This window comes from Oryctolagus cuniculus, chromosome 8 (assembly GCF_051225735.1).
Source record: "Oryctolagus cuniculus isolate XC-2025 breed Fujian yellow rabbit chromosome 8, ASM5122573v1, whole genome shotgun sequence".
Classification (NCBI taxonomy): Eukaryota; Metazoa; Chordata; class Mammalia; order Lagomorpha; family Leporidae; genus Oryctolagus; species Oryctolagus cuniculus.
Genome location: NC_142874.1, coordinates 126098876 through 126120461, shown reverse-complemented (window position 1 = coordinate 126120461; position 21586 = coordinate 126098876). Strand labels below are relative to the sequence as shown.

General features: G+C 39.8%; 1 protein-coding gene across 2 annotated transcripts; it reads right to left on the bottom strand.

The window, feature by feature from the left end:
- Positions 1-1401: 1401 nt before the first annotated feature.
- On the bottom strand, positions 1402-20201 carry LOC100342219 (UDP-glucuronosyltransferase 2B14). Of its 2 annotated transcripts, XM_002717143.6 has the most exons (6): positions 19434-20201; positions 17998-18146; positions 13993-14124; positions 9617-9704; positions 7152-7371; positions 1402-4788 (listed from the first exon to the last, which is right to left on the bottom strand). In XM_002717143.6, the coding sequence occupies exons 1-6, from the start codon at positions 20158-20160 to the stop codon at positions 4509-4511; spliced, it is 1596 nt and encodes a 531-aa protein (XP_002717189.1). In that variant the 5' UTR covers positions 20161-20201; the 3' UTR covers positions 1402-4508. The 2 variants fall into 2 exon arrangements, with proteins under 2 accessions (XP_002717189.1, XP_008266006.1); XM_008267784.5 differs by lacking the exon at positions 7152-7371 and having other exon boundaries at positions 4632-4788.
- Positions 20202-21586: the final 1385 nt, after the last annotated feature.

Below are 21586 nucleotides of genomic sequence, written 5' to 3'. Positions count from 1 at the left end.
CCACTAAACTCTTCTTGCTCTGATTATCTTAATGACATTCAACTGCTTGCACCATGTCTGCATGTGTGTCTGGCTGCCATTGGAGCAAAGTAGACAAGGTGGGAGAAAGATAAAAGTAGACTAGACATGGAACATTCCTCAAGTGCCTAAGTGAGATTGTTTGGATTTATCACCACTCTTGCTCTCACCTGACTAGTTCTGACAAAAATATGTTAACAAAGATGTCTGGAGCAGAAATTCCTGTCTTCTCACAAGAATAGAATTTCAGACATGAGACAGAGATTGGCAGCAAGCATGTCAACAAAGTCTATTGAAAGGAATACACTTGACAGGCAAGGCAGGAATCTCCCCATAGAAAGGAGAGCACCAGTTGCATTCAGACAGGGGTTTTTATGGGTATGGGCACATGGTTTCTCATCTCCACTTCTTCTGGTATATTGTTGAGCAGAAGGTTTTCTAAGCATGGAATTTGTAAAATTCCCCAGGGCTTTATCAGCAGTGCTTTCAGACTGAATGGAACCCACCAAATAGGATTATCAGACTTGAGCAAGAAGGAAGACACATCTCTTCTCTTCTAAGGCTCCACTCCTTACATCTGCCATTATTGTTGGGTTTTCAGAATGCAGATGTTAAAGAATATATAGAATGATATTAAATGATATACTTAGAAACATACAAAGAAGACTTCTTATTAGCATGTTTGTATTAATTTTCCCTTAGTAAACATGGCATCCTGCATGGAAATTAATAGACAAAATTTCTAGTTATATAATTTTCTCTGACATAGATGGGCTAGCCAGGTATAATTTTCACAATAAAGTTCACTATTATTTGACTTTTGTCTTCAATCTACATGGTACTTGCAGTATATTTGATATAAAGATGACTATGAAATAGATAATAAAAATGAAAAAATATACCAATTCTTTCATTCTAGTTTGATTAATTAGTGTGTTTGTATTTAAAGTTTTTGACTGCTGAAATACTTAAAAACTGTAAGAATCAATCTTGAAGGAATAAACAAATGAAAACTATTATTTTTTTGGAATTTAATGTATAACAGAATTTTTATGATTTTTGCTCGGTGTTTTGTCATATATAAATATTTTCCTAACTATGGGTAAATTTTTTGCTTTATGTGGATAAATGTCTCAAAATTAAGACAAACTACTTTATTCACCTATGAGTAAATATAGATTATGCATCTGACTATAAAATTGCAAAGAGGTTCTATTTTGAAAAAAATCATTAATGAACTTGTATAATATACTTCAAAAAGAAAAGAAATAGACTTGAATTTGGCTTTGATAGTGCATGTAGAGCTTCCTTATTCAGAATAATGGATACACAGATATTTCTCATCTTTTAAAAATGCATTAATAAAGTTAAAGGACACAAACATTTCTTTTCTACTCTTTTATACTTTATTAATTGTTTTACATTTTGCTTTATACTTGGGGATTATTTATTCAAAAAGTAATAAGAGAAAATATTCATTATGTACTTTTTCTGGAAATGTTTGTCATAATTAGTTTCATTAGCAATTATTGCCAAAAATAATTTTGCTGCATCGAAGACTGCTGTAAGAATATTTAAATAGTACATCCTCTCAGGGTCATAATTCATACTCTTTTTTCTCCATGTTTGCTTGCCTTCTGTGTTCAGGGTCCAAAGGCTGTGGTTAACAGCCCTTAAGATGAAGTGAACACATTTTGCATTTACCTGCTTTCTCCAGAATAGATTTTAAAAATTCTTGTAAGTAATGCTTGGCTTGTCATTCCATCTGTCTCCATTTCTGTGTTTTTGAGGCAAGACAACAAGCAATAGTTAATATATGTAGAAGAGAGACATTAGATCTATACCTCACAATATAAAAAAATCACTCAAGATGCAACAAACACTTAAATTTAAAACCTGAACTACAAAGCTGCTAGAAGAAAATGTAGAGGGAAACACTCCAAGACACCGGTAAAGGTGATGACTTGGATAAGATCCCTAAAGCACAGGCAATTCCAAACCAAACTAAACAAATGGAATTATACCAAACTCAGAAGATTTTGGACAGCAAAGGAAATGATCAAAAGAGTAATGACACATCCAACAGAATGAGAAATTAAAGGATTAATATCCAGTATATTTCAGCCAATCAAAAAACTCAACAACAAAAAAGCAATCACTCTAGTTACAAAGTGGACAAAGCACCTCAATAGGTAGTTGTCAAAAAAGAAATAGAAATGGCCAAAAAATGTGAAACAATGCTCAATATCACTATCCATCACAGAAATGCAAATTAAAACCATGATATCACCTCACCCATGTCAGAATGGCTATTATCCAAAACTCAGAGAGTAACAAATGCTGGCGAGAATGTAGAGAAACAGAGACACTTATACACTGCTGGTGGGGATGTAAATTAGTGCAGATACTATGGAAAACAGTATGGAGATTTACTTAATTAAAAAAATAACTAGAAATAGACTTGCCTGATGATATAGCAATCCCAGTACTGGGTATATACTTAAAAGATATGATCGTGTTTTATCAAAGAGATACCTTCACCACCATATTTGTGGCAGCATTGTTCACATAACCAAAATATAGAATCAACCAAAGTGTCCATCATCATACAAATAGATAAAGGAAATAAGGAAAATGTGATATATATATATATATATATATAAAATGGAATATTATTCGGCTATAAAATAAGAATGAAATTTTACCATTTGCATCAAAATGAATGTAACTGGAAGACATCATGTTGACAAAAAAAGACAAATACTGCATGTTCACCCTTTTATGTGAGAGCTAAAATTAAAAAAATTAAAAAAACAGAAAACAAAAAAGAGATATTAACAAAAAAATTTTCAATTGCTAAAAATATATTTTTGTCAAACTTTGTTTTACACGTATGTCAACACAATTGTTGAGAATGTTATATTACTTTAGGTTTAATGATGTGTGATTATTTTAAATTTACTGGATATGGGTGAATTGAAATTTTTCCATTTGGTTATTGTGTATTGACCTTGCCTATATTACCACTGAACTAAGGCCTTTATTTTTAACTTGTTGATTTCTTTATTTAGTGAAATATTAAACATTTGACTATAATGCTAATTAAAAATGTTACATCAAAAACTAAAAAAGAAAGCAAGAAAAAAAGGGAGAGGTAGAGAGGAAGGGAGAAAGTAGGAGGTAAGAGGAGAACATCATTATTTTCCTTGAGTTAAATCAATGGGCCACGTTGCTCTGTATTCGTTGCATTAATATTACATGACATGTAATAAAAATAAAGTATCATAAAAAAGTTAATATAAACTTCTGGTTTCCATATTCTCTGTATCCCAGCTATTAAAGTAATTGAAGGTATCAGATTTGACAAGGCAGGGCAAAGAAATCTTATTGCAGGAGGATGCAAATAATCTAGCATCATAAGCCTGAGGGCCTAGACTGAAATTGTGGGTCCTGAATTTTCAGTCCTAACTAAACAGAAGTATGTGCGCACTTCGGCAGCACGTAAACTAACTAAACAGAAGTAGTCTCTTACTGCCATCGTATCTCAAGTATATTAAAGGCTTCATGCAGAAAACATATCTCATCTTCCTAACCAAATATTTTACTAGATTGCCCAGATTTAGGTAGGAAGCAAGTTAGGGCCATCTCAATTTTTTTTCAAAATTTAAAAATTCCTATGACAACATGCTTTGTATTTCATATGAAATGTGAACTGTAAACTCCCTATCAAAGGAAAGACTCTCTTAACCAATGTGCTAAGAGGTTTCACCAAGGTTAGCCTGTCTTCCACCTTCACTAGGTTATTAGTTTTATTCCTAAAGGTGAACCTGTTGTCCACGCTTAGGTGTTGCTAAAGTAAAGCAATCCTGACAAACTGGAAACTGTCCATTGTCTAATCCTTCTTGCAAAATCACTTTTAATAATTTTTTACTTCATTCTTCTTTCATTTGGCATTTTCATAAAATAACCTAATCAATGCTCAGTCTTTTTAAAATCTCAGAAACTTTTTTTCCTATTTGAAGTCAAGATCAGTTTATGCTAGAGCCTCTCTCCCAAACAACAGAGGTCTGTACAAAATCTGTCTTATCACCTTTACCAAGCATCTTCCTCTGGTTTTCTTTGGTAAGGATACAAACATTCTGTGTGTGCGCTGTATTCAAGTAGATGACATTTCTGAAAATGCAAGTGCCCACTTCAGGCTTTTAGCTGTTCTGAAAACAACAGGCTGAAATTCCAGTGATTCCTAATTTTCTTCAGAAATATATACATACAGACATCTATACATATATTTGTATATATGCATGTAGTGGAATTTTATTTGGATTTCAGGAATTCAAATATCCAATCAAGAATAAAACATTTGGATGAATCAGGAAGTGCAAGTCTCATAAAATGTGTAGAATAATGTTGTCAGACATTGATCCATAGTGGCTAAAATAAAAAGAATGCTCTCAGCTCTCACTATTGCTAGCATTAGGTCTGAAAGAGGCTTAGTCTCTCTTATTCTTATTTCCTGTCACAACAAACTTTTGACAAACAAACAAAAAACATTTTAGGATAAGGAAAGTAATGATTGTGATACAAGCCAGCAGGAACCCAATGACATCCAGAGAGTAGTACTGGAACCAGGTGAGGTCGTGGGCTGCAACCCGAAGGTGTTTGGCTCCTTTGTGGCGCATGATGTACTCGATCCAGAAGACTGCTCGATCCAGGGGCTTCACAGGCTGATCGTGGTGAATCCTTGATAATCTCATAGCATTCTCTTTATAGCTGATGAAAGTCAATATACATTGTCTTATAGAATGAATTAGAAAACAGGGATATGCCTAACTTTCACGCAGTTGATAATGATTCATGTCATATAAAAATGGAAGAAAAATAATTTTCTTCAGTAATGATTATAGAGAGCTGAGTTGGTAGCCTGGAATTCATAGGGTGTACATAACTTCAAGATAAGAAGAGAGAACTTGAGAGAGAACAAGTGTTTCTAACATCACAATATAGAAGGGCAAAAAAAGAAACTAAAATGAAGCAATACTCAAGGGCAAAAAAGAAATAAGAAAACTGCAAAAACAATAGCAATTATTAGAGGTGCAATTTTTGAATTATCTAGGAAGTGATGTATGTGGGTCAAATTATTCCAGAATTTAGAGACATAAGTAAGTCCACGACAGGGCTCAGATACATATCTGGGTAAAATTGATAAGAAGTTGCTATGCACCAAGAATTGGTATTAAGCTTAATCGTTAATCAGTACATTAATTATTACAACTATGAAGGTAGAGAAATCAATGTCCTTTGAATCCACATGCTGACACTAATTTGTTCCTTTTGTACATCTTTCTTTTCCTAGTTTTTGATTGCTAAATAGAATGCCTAGGTATAGTATACTCTTTATCTGATTTTTCTTTGTTACAGTGCACTGATTCTGATAATATGTTGAATTGTTTTCATCATATTGTGCAACAACAGTAAATGTTTTATATTATAGACATTGTACTTCTTGTTAGTGTTGTGATTTTAGGATCTGGAGTGTATTCAATGCATTGCAGTTGCATTTTGTTCTGGTGTGACTTCATGGCATTGTAGCTGCATTTTAGTTGCCTTGTGTCCAGTGTTGAAATGATCAAGGAATAAAGGGCAACACAGAAAGGTGTATGTAGGGATGTGGCTTATACATTCTGGACCACAAAAGGCTGTAGCTTGTCACTACAGCAATCACAGTGGAGGTAACTTCCATTCTTATTAATTAAAGATTGTAGCTGGAGGAATGTTTTTCAGAGGAGTGTACTATTCCTGTTATATTTTCGTAATATAATTGTGAAAGGACATAATAAATAAACTGTACAGTATATTCAGAAAATTGATGCAATGAGTGTCATATTGTATATATTTACAGTATGACAGTTAAGAAGTTTGCTTCATTCATCAGCATTACTTTTTTAGAAGTTAAAAATGTAGAACAACATCTATACTAGACAGCTATATTTTTTACATTAAATTAGCAAGTAAAGGATATACCGCTCTTCAAAAAAGAAAAAGAAATGTGCTTCTCATTGTGCTCATTAGGATGAACAATAGATGTAATAAAATTAAAGTCACACTAATTGCATCTTTGTGTTTTTTAATACAACCAAATGATTTTAATTTGTCACTGATAATATGCACATCCCTGAAAATGTATCATTATTTCATTTGCTTTCTTAAATATTACTTCAGGAGCCGGCACTGTGGCCCAGCAGGTAAAGCTGCTGCCTGCAGTGCTGCATTCCATATGGGTGCTGGTTCAAGTCCTGGCTTTTCCACTTCCGATCCAGCTCTCTGCTATGAGCTGGGAAAGCAGTAGAAGACGGCCCAAGTCCTTGGGCCCCTGCCCTCACATAGGAGACCTGGAAGAAACTCCTAGCTCCTGGCTTCGGAGTGGTGCAGCTCCAGCTGTTGCAGCCATCTGGGGAGTGAACCTATGGATGAAAGACCTCTCTCTCTCTTTCTCTCTCTCCTCTCTCTCCCCTCTCTCTCTCCTCTCTCTCTCCTCTCTCTCTCTGCCTCTGCCTCTCTGTAACCTTGCCTTTCAAATAAAATAAATAGATCTTTAAAAATATTACTTCAGTGTAAATGAAAAATATGTTTACATTTAAGAAATACGACACAATAGAGAAGCTCTCTGTAAGCGTAATCCCTTATAAGCATATTTTCCTACTTTGTCTCATATGGAAACATCTTAGTGTTAATCACTAACTCTTATCATATAGAAGTGTACATAAATTTTGAAGTTTTACAGAAGCATTATCTTTGATTTTACAAATAAGATATTCTTATAACATGCTTGGATTTAGATTTCAGCTCTGCTCCTAAGGATTCCTTGTAATCCTTCATTAAATGTCTTCAGTGACATTCCACATATTGGATAATTCAAAATTGTGTATTATCTTTAAACCTCTGAAAATCATTCTATAAAATCATCAAAATTATTGTGGCACTCACAATGAATTATTGATGTTATCTTCCAAAATTTAGCAAATCTGTACTCAACATGATGTCCAGGTTCACAATCAATGCTACTCCCTTTGAACACAAGTAAAAATTTATCTATAAATACTATATAGTTAAAAAAAAAACAGGGAAATACTTACAAAGGATTGTTAATAACTGCCTTTAAAGCACTAAGCAAATTTGTACTTGACATTGTTTTCCAGTCCACTCTAACAGCTGCTCCTTTGGCTGTCATGTGGGCAATATTATCAGGTTGCTCCCCAAACAAAGGAATGCCCACCATAGGGATGCCATGGTGAATTGCCTCATAAATGCCATTGCTTCCACCATGAGTTACAAATGCCTTGGTTTTTGGATGACCTGGAATTGAGTGATTTTCAGTAATGTTATCAATTATACATTCTACAAATAAAGTGGGAAATATACAGTATATGTCACTAAAATAGACAATGCTTTCTATTTAAGATGTTATCAATTGCCATGAAACTGTATCTAAGCTGCCTTCAAAAAGAAGAGGAAGAGACACCTAAGATCACTGGAGAAGTAAGGAAGGCCACATGGAAGTGGTGGTGTGTGATATCAGACTTGAACTATATACAAGATTGACAAATCATCATGAAGAGGGACCACATTTTGAATGAAATAAACTACACATTTCCACTGCCAAATAAAAGGTCAAGTGCGGGGACCTGCACTGTGGCGTAGTGGATAAGGCTGCCGCCTGCAGTGCTGGTGTCCCTTATGGGTCTGGGTTTGAATCCCACCTGCTCCACTTCCCATCACACTCTCTGCTATGGCCTGGGAAAGCAGTAGAAGATGGTCCAAGTCCTTGGGCCCCTGCACCCACTTGGGAAACTGGAAGAAGCTCCTGATTCCTGGCTTCAGATCGGCGTGGGGAATGAACCAGCAGGTGAAGACCTCTCTCTCTCCTCTCTCTGTCTCTCCTTCTCCCTATGTAATTCTGGCTTTCAAATATATAAATAAATCTTTTTTAAAGGTCAAGTGCAGGTGAAAACATTTTCTCCCAAAGACGTAGTGCATTCACTAAGTCTGATATGTAGGGTGTACAACGTATCAGGGAGTGGCATTGTCACAGTGCTGGAATCAAAAGGAGAGCTCACACTTCATTTTTTTATAATTTATTTTACAAATAGAGTTAGACAGTGAGAGAGAGAGGCAGAGAGAGAAAGATTTTCCTTCCATTGGTTCAGCCCCCAAAAGGCCGCTACGGCTGGCGCAGCACCCATCCGAAGTCAGGAGCCAGGTGATTCTTCCTGGTCTCCTGTGTGGGTACAGGAGCCCAAGCACTTGGGCCATCCTCTACTGCCCTACCGAGCCACAGCAGAGAGCTGGACTGGAAGAGGAGCAACCGGGACTAGAACCCGGCACCCATATGGGATGCCGGCGCCTCAGGCGGAGGATTAACCAAGTGAACCACAGCGCCGGCCCCAGCTCACAGTTGATTTTAAAATGTGTTATAGGCTGGCACTGTAGCTCACTTGGTTAATTCTCTGCCTGCAGCGCTGGCATCCCATATAAGTGCCAGGTTCTATTCCCGGTTGCTCCTCTTCCAGGCCAGCTCTCTGCTGTGGCCCAGAAGGGCAGTAGAGGATGGCCCAAGTGTTTGGGCTCCTGCACCCGCACAGGAGACCAGAAAGAAGCACCTGGCTCCTGGCTTTGGATGGGCGCTGCGCCAGCCGTAGCAGCCATTTGGGGGGTGAATCAAAGGAAGAAAGACCTTTTCTCTCTTTCTCTTCCTCTCACTGTTTGTAGTTCTACCTGTCAAATAAAAAAAAAATGTGTTATCACATCATGATAAAAGTTGTAGCTTTTTTTTTTTCATAGAAAATGCAGGGTCATTCATAATGACAGATGAATGCTTTTCAGTGGCATTTGGAAAGTCCTATATTAGGAGAAAGAGCAAACATAATCAAAGAATTGGGAGTCAGTGAGACTACCCAGGAAATTATTAATTAATTAATTGGAAAGAGGGAATGGCAGAGACATATATGTGTGCAGGGGGAGTGGGGCAGAGATGGAGATAGGGAGAAAGAGAGAGACAGTGGGAGAGAGAAAGAGAACTTCCTTCTACTCATTCACTTCCCAAATGCCCACAACAGCTGGAGGTGGGTTAGATGAAAGCCAGGAGCCAGGAACTCCATCCAGATCTACCATGTGGTTGACAGCAACTTAAGGATTTGAACCATCACCTTCTGTCTTTCAGGGTGCACAGTAGCAGGAATTGGAAGTGTTGGTAGAACTTGAACACAGGTTCTACAATATGGGACACTAGTCTTCCAACTATCTTAACCACTGAGCCAAGGAAATTTCCCCAAGGAAATTACTGAAAAATTTTCTCTGAAGTAACTACATCTAGAATTAAGATATTTTTCATTCTGGTCACAAAGAAATTGATGTGAACAATAAAAAGCCATCTGTTATGATTCATTGTTATTTCCTGAAGAACTGGAAAATATAGGTGAAGACATTTGGTTGTATTTTTGAGTTTTTCCATAGTGAATATTTAATAAGTTTCCTGATGAACTATGATCATCCTGATTAGCTGTGACTTGTGTTTTCAGTGTCTGTTTCTCCAGAGTCTTACCAAGAAGGTCATTCTGGGGGATCCACTTATACAGCCGAGTATTGGGTCCTAAAGTTTCTGGTTTCTTCCCATTAAATCTCCAAAGAACCTGTTAGGTAAAGAAAGCACATAATCCATAAATCAAATTTGATATTACAGCACGTTGGAATTCTAAAGAGATTGAGAGATCTCTCGCTAAGATCTTTGCCTTCCATAGAAAAGACAAAGAGAAGGGAGTTCAAATAATGACAACTAAAAGACCTTGTTAAATAGTTTAGTACAGGCCGGTGCCGCAGCTCAATAGGCTAATCCTCCGCCTTGCAGCGCTGGCACACCGGGTTCTAGTCCTGGTTGCCCCTCTTCCAGGCCAGCTCTCTGCTATGGCCAGGGAGTGCAGTGGAGGATGGCCCAAGTGCTTGGACCCTGCACCCCATGGGAGACCAGGAGAAGCACCTGGCTCCTGCCTTGGGATAGGTGCGGTGCGCTGGCTGCAGCGGCCATTGGAGGGTGAACCAACAGCAAAGGAAGACCTTTCTCTCTGTCTCTCTCTCACTGTCCACTCTGCCTGTCAAAAAAAAAAAAAAAAGTTTAGTACGTGTCGCTCCCCCTCTTCACGGAGGAACGACACAGGAGCCTGCGCTGTTCTTTTGTCTGCTCGGCCCTCCCCGGGTTTGCTGCTGGTTCTTCCCGGGTTGGCTACCGTCCCTTCCACCTCCGTGGAAGGGCGGTTCCCCCTGCCACTTTCCCCACTTCCACGGGGGAGCGGCACACCGCCGGCCGGCTCTCTCGGGGGCTGCACAGGTGTTCCTTCAGATAGATGTTCCCGGTGTATGTTGTCTCTCTCCTCCTTTATAGTCCTCTTCCACCAATCCCAACTCGGCTACCCACACGCCGAGTACGCTGCTCTCCTCCAATCAGGAGCAGGTCCTACAGTTTATTGGTTGAACTGGAGGCAGCTGTGTAGAAGCTGTTTCCTCCTCTCCCAGCGCCATATTGTGGGAGAGCAGATGCATAGAATAAGTCTTAATTCCAGTAACTTAGTCTAGTCCGAGTTGCTCCCCACAGATCCCCCTTTCTTTTTATTTTTGGCGTTGATACGCGCCTGTCTTCGGTGCCCCGCGGCACACACTCTGCTCTGCTTGCTAGAGTTGCCCACAGGTGCTTACAAGCCCTACCAATCAGGCAAACCAAATCCGGGTCCTCTCTTCGCCATGTTGTGAGGAGGCTTTTAGACGCTGATGCGTGCCTGTGTTCGGTGCCCTGCAGCTCATGCTCTGCTCTGCTCTGCTAGAACTGCCTGCAGGTGCTTACAAGCCCTATCAGGCAAACCGAATCCAAGCCTTCTCATTGCCGTATTGTGGGGAGACTTATTGGTGTTGATAACGTGCCTGTCTTCGGTGACCTGCAGCGGGTAAGCTGCTAGCCACCAGCAGGTGCTTATCGTCTTACTAATCAGGCAGACTGAATCCAAGCTCTCTCATTGCCGTGTTGTGGGGAGGCCTTATTTTTCTCTATTTCTCTATCTCCTGGCATTCCTATCTCTCCTATTTTACTTCTATCTACCAGCATTCCTATTTCTCTCATTTTACTTCTAAACTTCTGTTTCTCTTATCCCCGTGGCTTCCCGGCGTCCGCCCCGAGGCTGCTTCTCGGCGCCTCACCCCGCGGCAGCTTCCCGGCTCTGAGCCGCTTCCCGGCGCCCACCCTGCGGTGGCTTCCTGGCTCTGCGCGGCTTACCGGCTTCGCGCGCACTCCGCGGTCTCTGCGCCCCTTCGCGCCCGCACCACGGCCTTCGCGCTAGCCCCGCGTTCCCTACCTACCTGCGCCCCGCGCGCTCTCTCTGCTCGCGGCGGCTTCCGCGAGTCACACAGCCTAGCTCACGTTTCCACCACCGGTATTCAGTCTAAGTTCCCCGGGCTAACCTGGCGAGTTCAACCTAGCTCACGTCTGCACCTTTCAGTTTGGCTTCCCGTCTTTTGCTCCCTGGGCTAATCTGACAGATTCCAACCTGGCTTACGTTTCCGCTTCTGGTTTTAACTTTTCGCCTTTTGCTCCCCGGGCTGACTTGAAGAATTCCAAGGTGGCTTACGTCTCCGCCTCAGCCTGCCCCCGCAGCTTCAATTTCCCTAACATTTTTCTCTACCCGGTATGTTTCCCTAAGTTTTCTTCCAACAATATTCCCCTCTCATTTCTCCTGGCTTCTCCCCACAGTCCGTATCCGAGTCTAAGTTTCTTCTAGGTTTCACTTTCACTTTCAACCTGCAGTCCATATCTGAGTCTAAGTTTCTTCTTGCTTTCACTTTAAATCCTAACTTCTTTCCCACAGTCTGTATCCGAGTCTATGCCTAGGCTTTCAATAGCTTGTTCCGGCACCTTTTCCATCCGGCTTTTCCCTAGGCTCTTTGCTAGTCTCTCTCTCCGGTATTTTCCCACTTCTTCCCATTTCTTCCCTCCTAGGTTTCCTATCCGAGTCACTGCACCATTATGTCGCTCTCCCTCTTCGTGGAGGAATGACACTAAACCCTGCCTAGGCTTCATATCCGAGTCACGGCACCATTATGTCGCTCCCCCTCTTCACGGAGGAACGACACAGGACCCTGCGCTGTTCTTTCGTCTGCTCGGCCCTTCCCGGGTTTGCTGCTGGTTCTTCCCGGGTTGGCTACCGTCCCTTCCACCTCCGTGGAAGGGCGGTTCCCCCTGCCACTTTCCCCACTTCCGCAGGGGAGCGGCACACCGCCAGCCGGCTCTCTCAGGGGCTGCACAGGTGTTCCTTCAGATAGATGTTCCCAGTGTATGTTGTCTCTCTCCTCCTTTATAGTCCTCTTCCACCAATCCCAACTCTGCTACCCACACGCCGAGTACGCTGCTCTCCTCCAATCAGGAGCAGGTCCTGCTGTTTATTGGTTGAACTGGAGGCAGCTGTGTAGAAGCTGTTTCCTCCTCTCCCAGCGCCATATTGTGGGAGAGCAGATGCATAGAATAAGTCTTAATTCGAGTAACAGTCTAATCCAAGTTGCTCCCCACAAGTACGAAGAGAAGTAACTCTTTTCCAATGATCTATACTTTTTAAATATATGTATATATAATTTTAGTCTTGACTTGCTAATTTAATATTAACATTTTCATCTTTTATAAAATAAAAATTGGAGTTTAACATATCCAGTGTTTCATGTCTTATTTCATTGGAATTGATATACTTTAATTTACTAAAAAAGCAAACCTACCTCTGCAATTGTCTATGTGTGAGAAATAAATTAATTTTGTTTAGCAACTATATGTAATTATATCTAACTTGTAGATTACACATTTTTAATCACTATTTCTAGGAAAAATTTCAAGGTGCATTTTTTAAATCAATCCATAGGTAGTATTCCTGTGACTAGGATTGGAAATTCTTTTTTTCTTAAGGATTTATTTATTTGAGAGATGGAGAGACTGGTTTATTTCCCAAATGGCTGAAATGACCAGAGCTGGGCCAATCTGAAGCCAGGAGCCAGGAGCTGCTTCCAGATTTTCCACTCAGGTGCAGGGGCACAAGCACTTGGGCCATCCTCTGCTGCTTTCCTAGGCACATTACCAGGGAATTGGATTGGAAGTGGAGTAACAGGTACTCGAAACAGCACCCATACGGGATGCCAGAACCATAGGCGGAGGCTTAACCTACTATGCCACAGGGCTGGCCCCGGGGAAATTCTTTAAATGTGGGAAAAAGTCCCGGTTCTTAAAATAACATAGTGAATGAAAAAAATCCATAATTGCTATGATGCTGAATTTTGTTCAATTTTCAACTCTTCTGTGATGCACTACAAAGCATTGACAGCCAACATTGCTCATTTCTGCTATATTCAGACCATTTCCATGTCCAGTACCAAAATAAGACTCTGATCGTACTATCCACAAAGTATCCACATAAACTGGAATATCATCTTAAAGTGTTGAATTTCTATTTGCTAATAAAAGTTAAAAATGGTTTTGGATTACCAGCAAAATATTAACAAGGTTATATCAGCTAGAAAACTAAAAACGTTGTTCGTAAATAAAAAGAGATCAACATTTAAGTCCTTTCTGGCAGCAGCTGCAAGAAAAACAAGCAAGTGACAGGACAGAATTTGGTGACTTGTGTTCCTGCCTGCAATATGATGATAATATCAAAGCTGCACAATGCACCTGTTAAATATATTTCTTATCATAATGTTAGTATCAAAATTAACAATTAAAACACTCTCTGTGCTACTTTTGCACCTGTCAAGTAGAGTTTCTTTCAAATTGATATCTTAGATAAATTAGAACTATTATATCAATTTACCTTTCACACAGGAAGATTCTGTAATAAGACCTTTTGTAGAGTTTAACAGACTCATTCAGTAGCCACCCACCATTAGGACACTTTTTCTAACCTTTTGTGGAAGCTGGGCAAAAGCAGTTGCAAACATATTCGCCCTTTCTTCTGTCATGTTACTGACCATAGACCCCAGGGAAAACACCACAATTCCCTCTTCTCCAGAGCTTTGCACAAAGTCTTCCATTTCCTGTGAAGAGAAAATTGTCTGTCACAAAGAAAGCAACATTGCAACAAACGATATTGAAAGGGTTGGTGGAAACAACAGAGGAAGGACTATTAAGGCATTAGAGTAGTGGCTGTGGTAAAATGTGTACCAGACAAAATTTTCCATCTGAGTCATTTCAAAGTGCACAGGTGGTAGTGTTAAGTAAGGTCACAATAGGCACACTATAGTACACATGTAAGAAATGATAAACTTATTTTTATAATCTTTCTTCATTCTACAGAAAAGAATGTGATTTAATTTATCTTTTTTGGTTCCTTTTTTTTAACTAAACTTCCTATTTTGGCTGATTTACTGTTAATATGGGTTCTTTGTTAAAATCATTATACTGTTTTGATTTACACATAAAGAAGTTTAATCATTCCTTAGTATTAGGTTTAAGCTACTTCCATTGGTTACCTTTATAAATAGCTTTTATGACTATTAATTTTGCATATCTTAATTACTTTTGTCTGCATAGTTTCATGTGAGTATCTTGTACAGCCAAAGAGTATAAATATTTAAAAAACTTGATGCAGTCTGTTATATTACTTCTGTTTTTTAAAAAAGAGATTATCTTATAATTTGATAATTAATGGAAAAGCAAATTATCTGGAGAGAGAGAGAGATTTCTAACACAGAACAAGAGGGCAAACTTTCCAGTCTTTGACTTGGATTCAAAGGTGTGCAACTGAGTAACAACAGGTTTAATCAGTAATTATCATTACATTACTATCCACCCATTGTCCTGCTTTTCCTTGTCCTCCTCTCCCTGCCCCAACACAGTCACTCTCACTTTAGACAAATCAAGAATTCATTAAACATAGAGAAATGCTGTACAGAACTTTTGATAATGTTATCTCAGTCTTAGGACCTGCAAAAGTTACTAAAGTTACCATATAAAGCTGAATCTATTTGCACTAAAAATTGATATTGGTTTTATATCAGTTTCATGTTGCTGTAATAAAATGGTAGTTAAGAAGCATCTCTTGAGAAATAATGTAATATAACATTAAAATTATCTACTTTTTTTTTGACAGGCAGAGTGTACAGTGAGAGAGAGAGAGAGACAGAGAGAAAGGTCTTCCTTTGCCGTTGGTTCACCCTCCAATGGCCACCGTGGCTGGCCGCTGCGGCTGGCACACCGTGCTGATCTGATGGCAGGAGCCAGGTACTTATCCTGGTCTCCCATGGGGTGCAGGGCCCAAGCACTTGGGCCATCCTCCACTGCACTCCCTGGCCACAGCAGAGAGCTGGCCTAGAAGAGGGGCAACCGGGACAGAATCCAGTGCCCCAACTGGGACTAGAACCCGGTGTGCCGGCACCGCAAGGCAGAGGATTAGCCTATTGAGCCGTGGCGCCGGCTAAAATTATCTACTTTCTACATATGTCCTTATGGTGTGATATGAATCTAAAATAGATTACCTTCTTGTGTTCCTTTATAAGGATCACCATCTGTTCACAAAATCCTATTTCAATTAAACTAAAGGCCCTTATCAGGTGCAGGTGATACAAATTCCTAGTTCTTCATTCCAAATGCAATGAGCATTTCCCCTGTTCCTACTCCATCAGGCAGTTGTGATGCTGAGGATCAAGTTCTCCAAGGAGTTTTACCAAGGGGTCCTATGGGGTTGAGCAAGTAAAACTGGATTTGGCTGCAGATATTTTAAGAACGAAACATTTACGTTGCTGAGGAATGGCTGAAGATCCTCAAGGCTTACAAAAAAACGTTAGCCTTCATCTGTTCATCTTATTGTCAAAACTTATACATTGGTTTTTTAAATGTATCTATAGAATTTTTGCCTCTCTCTGACTTCACTTGAGAATGTAATCTTAATCTGTTGGAAATCCACTTTCCATTGAATGGGTTTAAATCTAATACATTTGAAACACTTTAGGTAATTAAATGTTTAAGTAAAAACAGCAAAATGTAGCAATAATGTCAACAGTCCACATTAGTTCTAATTCACTAAGTGCCAATGACATTTTATTCTGTTACTTACTTTTATTTTTATGACACATACAAATTATACATATATACAGGTGTCATGTAATGTTATCAGACATACATATATTATATTATATTCAAATCAGTGTTTATGGTCAAAATGTTACAAATCATTTCCCTTAGCTTTTTTCCCCTAAGCTTTATTTATTTATTTTAAAGACGATTTACACACATAGAGAGAAACACAGAGAAAGCGGAAGATATCTTACAACCACTGATTCACTCCCCAGATGGCCTCAACAGCTTGGGACTGGGCCATGCTGAAGCCAAGGAGCCTGGAACCTTGCTTCCAGGTTTCTTATGTAGGTTTCAGGGGTACAAGTGTTTGGGACAACTTCCTCTACTTTCTCAGTTGCATTCACAAGGAGCTGGATCAGAAGTGAAGCAACCTGGGCTTGGACCAGTGCGCATATGGGATGCCATTGTCACATGCAGCAGCTTAACCTGCTGTGCCATAACACCAGGCCCTCTCCTAACTTTTAAAAAAGTGCTTATTTCAGTTCTTTCAGTTCTTTTCATCTACCTGAAAGGCAGAGTGACAGAGAAAGGGAGGGAGGGAGAGAGAGAGAGAGAGAAAGAGGCAGAGAGAGAGAGAGAGAGAGAGAGACAGATAAAGAGAGATTGTTGATATCTTGGTTCACTCCCACAAATGCCTACAACAACCAGGCCTGGGCCAAGGTGAAAACCAAGAGCACAGAACTCCATCTGAGTTCCCCACAGGTATGAAAGGGTCCACGTACTTGAGCCATCATCTGCTGCCTCACAGTATACATTAGCAAGAAGCTGGAACAGAAATGTGGCACCCAGGACTTGGACCTGCACTCCAATATGGGATGAAGTCATCCCATAAATGGCATCTTGACCTGCTGTCCCACGATGCCCATCCCCAGCATTTTTCTTTAGAAAAATATTTAGAAAAATGACAAGTGCATTATCATTTTATTTATTTTTTTAAAATTTATTTATTTATTTGAAAGGCAGAATTATGGATAGGCAGAGAGAGAGAGAGAGAGAGAGAGAGAGAGAGGTCTTCTATACCCGCAATGGCTAGAGCTGGGCTGATCTGAAGCCAGGAGCCAGGAGCTTCCTCTGGGTCTCCCTTGTGAGTGCAGGGGCCCAAGAATCTGGACCATCTTCTACTGATTTCCCAGGCCATAGCAGAGAGCCGGATCAGAAGTGGAGCAGCTGGGATGAGAACTGGGGCCCATGTGGGATGCCGGCACTGCATGCTATGACTATTGGAACATATTTCTCTGTTTTCTGTTGCCTGATTTCCTAAAACCATCTTATTCATCACTCCTCCAGAGCCATGCATCTCTCTGAAATCTAATCCAATAATTACATCTTCAAGCCTTTTTTCTTTTTAAAGAAAACCTGATCCTATCTTTCCCTAAGTCAACTCTTTTTTGTTGTCCTCTCCTCAACACACCTCACTGCATATTTTAAGCTAGTTCCTATTTTAGACACCAAATTACCTATCTACTGAAATCAGCCTCCTTACTCATCTTGCTCCTAAAGTAGTAGCTCTTGGGGCTGGCACTGTGGCTTAGTGTGCTAAGCTTCTGCCTGTGGCACTGGCATACCATAGGAGTGCTGGTTCATGTCCTGGCTGCTCCTCTTCTCATCCAGCTCTCTGCTGGTTGCCTGGGAAAGCAGTGGAAGGTGGCGCAGGTTCTTGGACCCCTGCGCCCCTGTAGGGGACCTGGAAGAAGCTCCTGGCTCCTGATAGTCAAGATGTTTTATCCAGTGTCCAATATTTCTTCCTGGGTCAAATTCTCTAAATGAAAAATATAGGGTCATTTCCACTGAAAATGGAAAGCAAACAAAACATGAGAACAGAAGGTATTTACCTTAGGAAGAGGTTTGGCAGGTTTGCAATGGAACCCTCCAACAAATTCAAAGTTTGGTAAGAGTGGGCGGGGAAACTCCAAATCCCAATAGCTTCGGATGAGCCACATATCAGCTTTCCCCATTAGCTCAGAGAATCTAGCAGGTCTTCCTGGACAGAGGATACAGAAGAAATTGGACAGTAATGGAACAGTGTTCATATGAAGTGCATGTGAAGAAAATGAGGGGATACTATGTAATGTTACCTCAGGATATTTACAATCATAAATAGTCATTAAAATAGGCCAATATAAAATTAAACATGTATTTGTTTTCCTTCTAAACTTGAAGTGGCAATGGCAGATATAAACATCGATTGTAATTACAGAATCAAATGATTCCTCCATGGTCCCAGCCAGAGTACTCAGTCCAGTTTCTACAATTTAGCAACTGGTCCCTGATCCCTAATTTTCTAGGTTCAATCAGAGGATTTTGAGTATGGCTAAAGCTTTGTACCTGTGACTGCTTTTGGTTCACATTAGGAGTGTAACACTTATCTACATAATATTTTCATGTAAATCTACATAATACCACAATGAAATTTTTAACTTATAAAAACAAAGAATTGAGTTCACTCCTATTTTGCTTCATTTTTCTAAAAAAAAATTAAAAAGTAGACTGATTACATATGCATTCACACATGTAAAAGCTCGTAAGTCCTATACAAATGATATTTAAGGACTTAATGAAGGAATGTGGCTTTTACTTTATAGGCAGCTGGAATAAAACTCTGTATGTGTAAACTTTTTGAAAATTATTTACATGTTAAGAAAATGTACTTCCAGAAAAGAAAGCGATTTCCTCAATTGTCACGTAAGTACTTGTACTAGAAGTATGTGCAACAATTCAATCTACTTGCCTCTATGCATTAACATAATAGGGTTTTGTACTAGCATAATGTGAAAATGTCTAGTAAAATGGACGTAGGTTTGCTGAGAGAAATCCTCAGTACTTCACCTGTTGCTGGAGGGTCATATCCTAGTGATGAGCTACTGACTTTTCTTATTTTTTTCTTTTTTTAAATTTTTATTTAATAAATATAAATTTCAAAAGTACAGCTTTTGGATTATAGCGGTTTTTCCTCCCATAACCACTCTCCCACCCGCAAACCATCCCATCTCCTACTCCCTCTCCCATCCCATTCTTCATTAAGATTCATTTTTAATTATCTTTATATACAGAAGATCAACTTAGTATCTACTAAGTTGCCACTGACTTATAACAGGTACTGTAATGTGACCCTTTCCATAATGTTTTTGAGACCAATAGCTCTTTTTATACTTTCATTTCATTATTTCACTTATAAAAGAAAATGCCTCTGATTTTATATTCGTACAAGTTTGCCTACAAAGTCACAGAAAGTTAAAGCTTCATAGTATCAATTAAAATCATGACTTACCTAGTACTTCACTGTAAAACTTATCCCATCTCCTCTCATTAAAAGTTTGGAACCAAAAGTCAAAATAAAGCAGGCATAGCATATTTTGAACTCTCTCCATAAATGTCATTTGACCAGTTAAACCTGACAGAATAATAGGTACGTAGGAAGGAGGCACGTGCAGCCCTCCGCTGTACTTTTCCATAGTGTAGCCTGGAAAGAAGCGGAGACTGTAGACGAAGGGCACTTTCAGCAGCTCAGCCAGCAGCTCAGCACCAGGAATGATGGCATCTGCAAGGACAACATCGAACTGCGATCCCTGCAGTTTCGTCATGAGTTTCTTGTTCAAAATTATGTCTCTGCAGATATTTTCATAGACATCAGAATATTTTGGAAAGAATTTGTTCAGTATGAAAAAATGATCCCAATATGAGTCTAGTGACATATTATATAGTGCATTATTGATCCAATAAATGAAAAAATCCTTCATTTCCTCTTTAGCAAAAGATGCAGGAAAAGTTTCAAATTTAATTCCAGATGCTTTGTTGGGATCAATTAAAATAGAAGCTGAAGATCTCAGAACAGTTACCTCATGACCTCGCTGGACAAGTGTGTCCAGGATTGTCTTTATATTGAGCCAATGACTGTACTCCACATGCCACACTAGCACCTTCCCACAACTCCCAGAGCTGAAGAAGTAACTCAGCTGTAGCAGCAGCAACAGAGCCGAGATGTGTTTTACAGACATCCCGGTGAAATGAAACGCTTCCTCTCCAATCGTTATTCCTTTCTGTCACTTTCCTTGCTTATATCCAAGAAGCAATTTATCAAGTAGTTAAAATATAACTTGCATTGGTCAAAGTAAATACATCATATGAACAATTAGAGCTTGTCAACCTGGATGGCAGGTGGAAATGCCAAGTTAAATGATGTGTTTATGTGACTGTTTTTAGTGTTTCTATTTTGATTAAGTGCTTTGACCTATTTCTAAGGTGATAACCTACATGTGTAAGGCACCTGTGTTATGCAAGAGATTTTAGAGCTATGCCAAGAGCAGTGGCAAGTGAAGGGTGACGTGCGTCTGCTGTCTCCCTGACACAGAACTACAGACAAAGTAATTATGCACTGATCCACTTGGGTAGCATGGGTCAAGGGATTTATTTTCCATATAAACTTTGATAAAATACAATTCACTCACATACACATCAATTCAGTGTATAATTCAAGATTTTTCTGTATTTTTCATGAATTTATAGCTACCATCACTATCAATTTTTGAGCATTTCATCACCCCCCAAATAAGCCCTGACCACTTTATCCTGTGTGCCCTTCCCCCACACTCCAGTTTCTGGTTCCTTCAGCCCTAGGAAACCACTAATTTACTTGATGACTCTACAGCTTTGTCTACTGTGGGCATTTCATGTAAATCGATTGATACAGCACGGGGAAGCAGCACTGGCACACGTCTCTGTGTCTACTTGAGGAGTAAATTTTTAACTTGTGGTCTTAGTTTGCTTTTCTCAGCATGAAATGCCCAGTTTTTGAGTAAGCTGGACAATTACTTTTATTTTATTTTATTTATTTCACAGATAGAGTTACAGAGAGAAAGAGAGATAGACAGAGAGAGATACAGAGAGAAAGGTCTTCCTTCCGTTGGTTTACTCTCCAAATGGTGGCAACCGCTGGCGCGTTGCACCGATCTGAAGCCAGGAGCCAGGTGCTTCCTCCTGGTCTCCCATGCTCAAGCACTTGGGCCATCTTCCCCTGCCCTCCCAGGCCACAGCAGAGAGCTGGACTGGAAGAGGAGCAACCTGGTTCTAATCCCGGCTGCTCCTCTTCAGATCCAGCTCACGGCTATGGCCTGGGAAAGCAGTAGAAGATGGCCCAAGTCCTTGGGACCCTGCACCCACGTGGGAGACCTGGAGGAAGCTCCTGGCTCCTGCTTTGGATTGGTACAGCTCCAGCTGTTGCGGCCATCTGGGGAGTGAGCCAGTGGATGGAAGACCTCTCTCTTTGTCTCTACCTCTCTTTGTAACTCTATCTTTCAAATAAATAAAATAAATCTTAAAAAAAAAAAGTTAGTGGTGAAGGTGGATTTTTCTTTGTGGTAAAACCCCTGGATCACATGTACGCACAATACTCATCGAGAGCCCTACATGCTTCACAGTTGTGCT

Excerpts from the sequence above, each read along its gene's own strand:
- LOC100342219 (XM_002717143.6), bottom strand. The coding sequence starts at position 20,160 with ATGTCTGTAAAACACATCTCGGCTCTGTTGCTGCTGCTACAGCTGAGT. Across the intron at positions 18,147-19,433 it reads GTTTTACAGTGAAGTACTAG|GAAGACCTGCTAGATTCTCT; the intron begins GTAAGTCATGAT and ends TCCTCTGTCCAG. Across the intron at positions 7,372-9,616 it reads CCCCCAGAATGACCTTCTTG|GTCATCCAAAAACCAAGGCA; the intron begins GTAAGACTCTGG and ends ACTCAATTCCAG.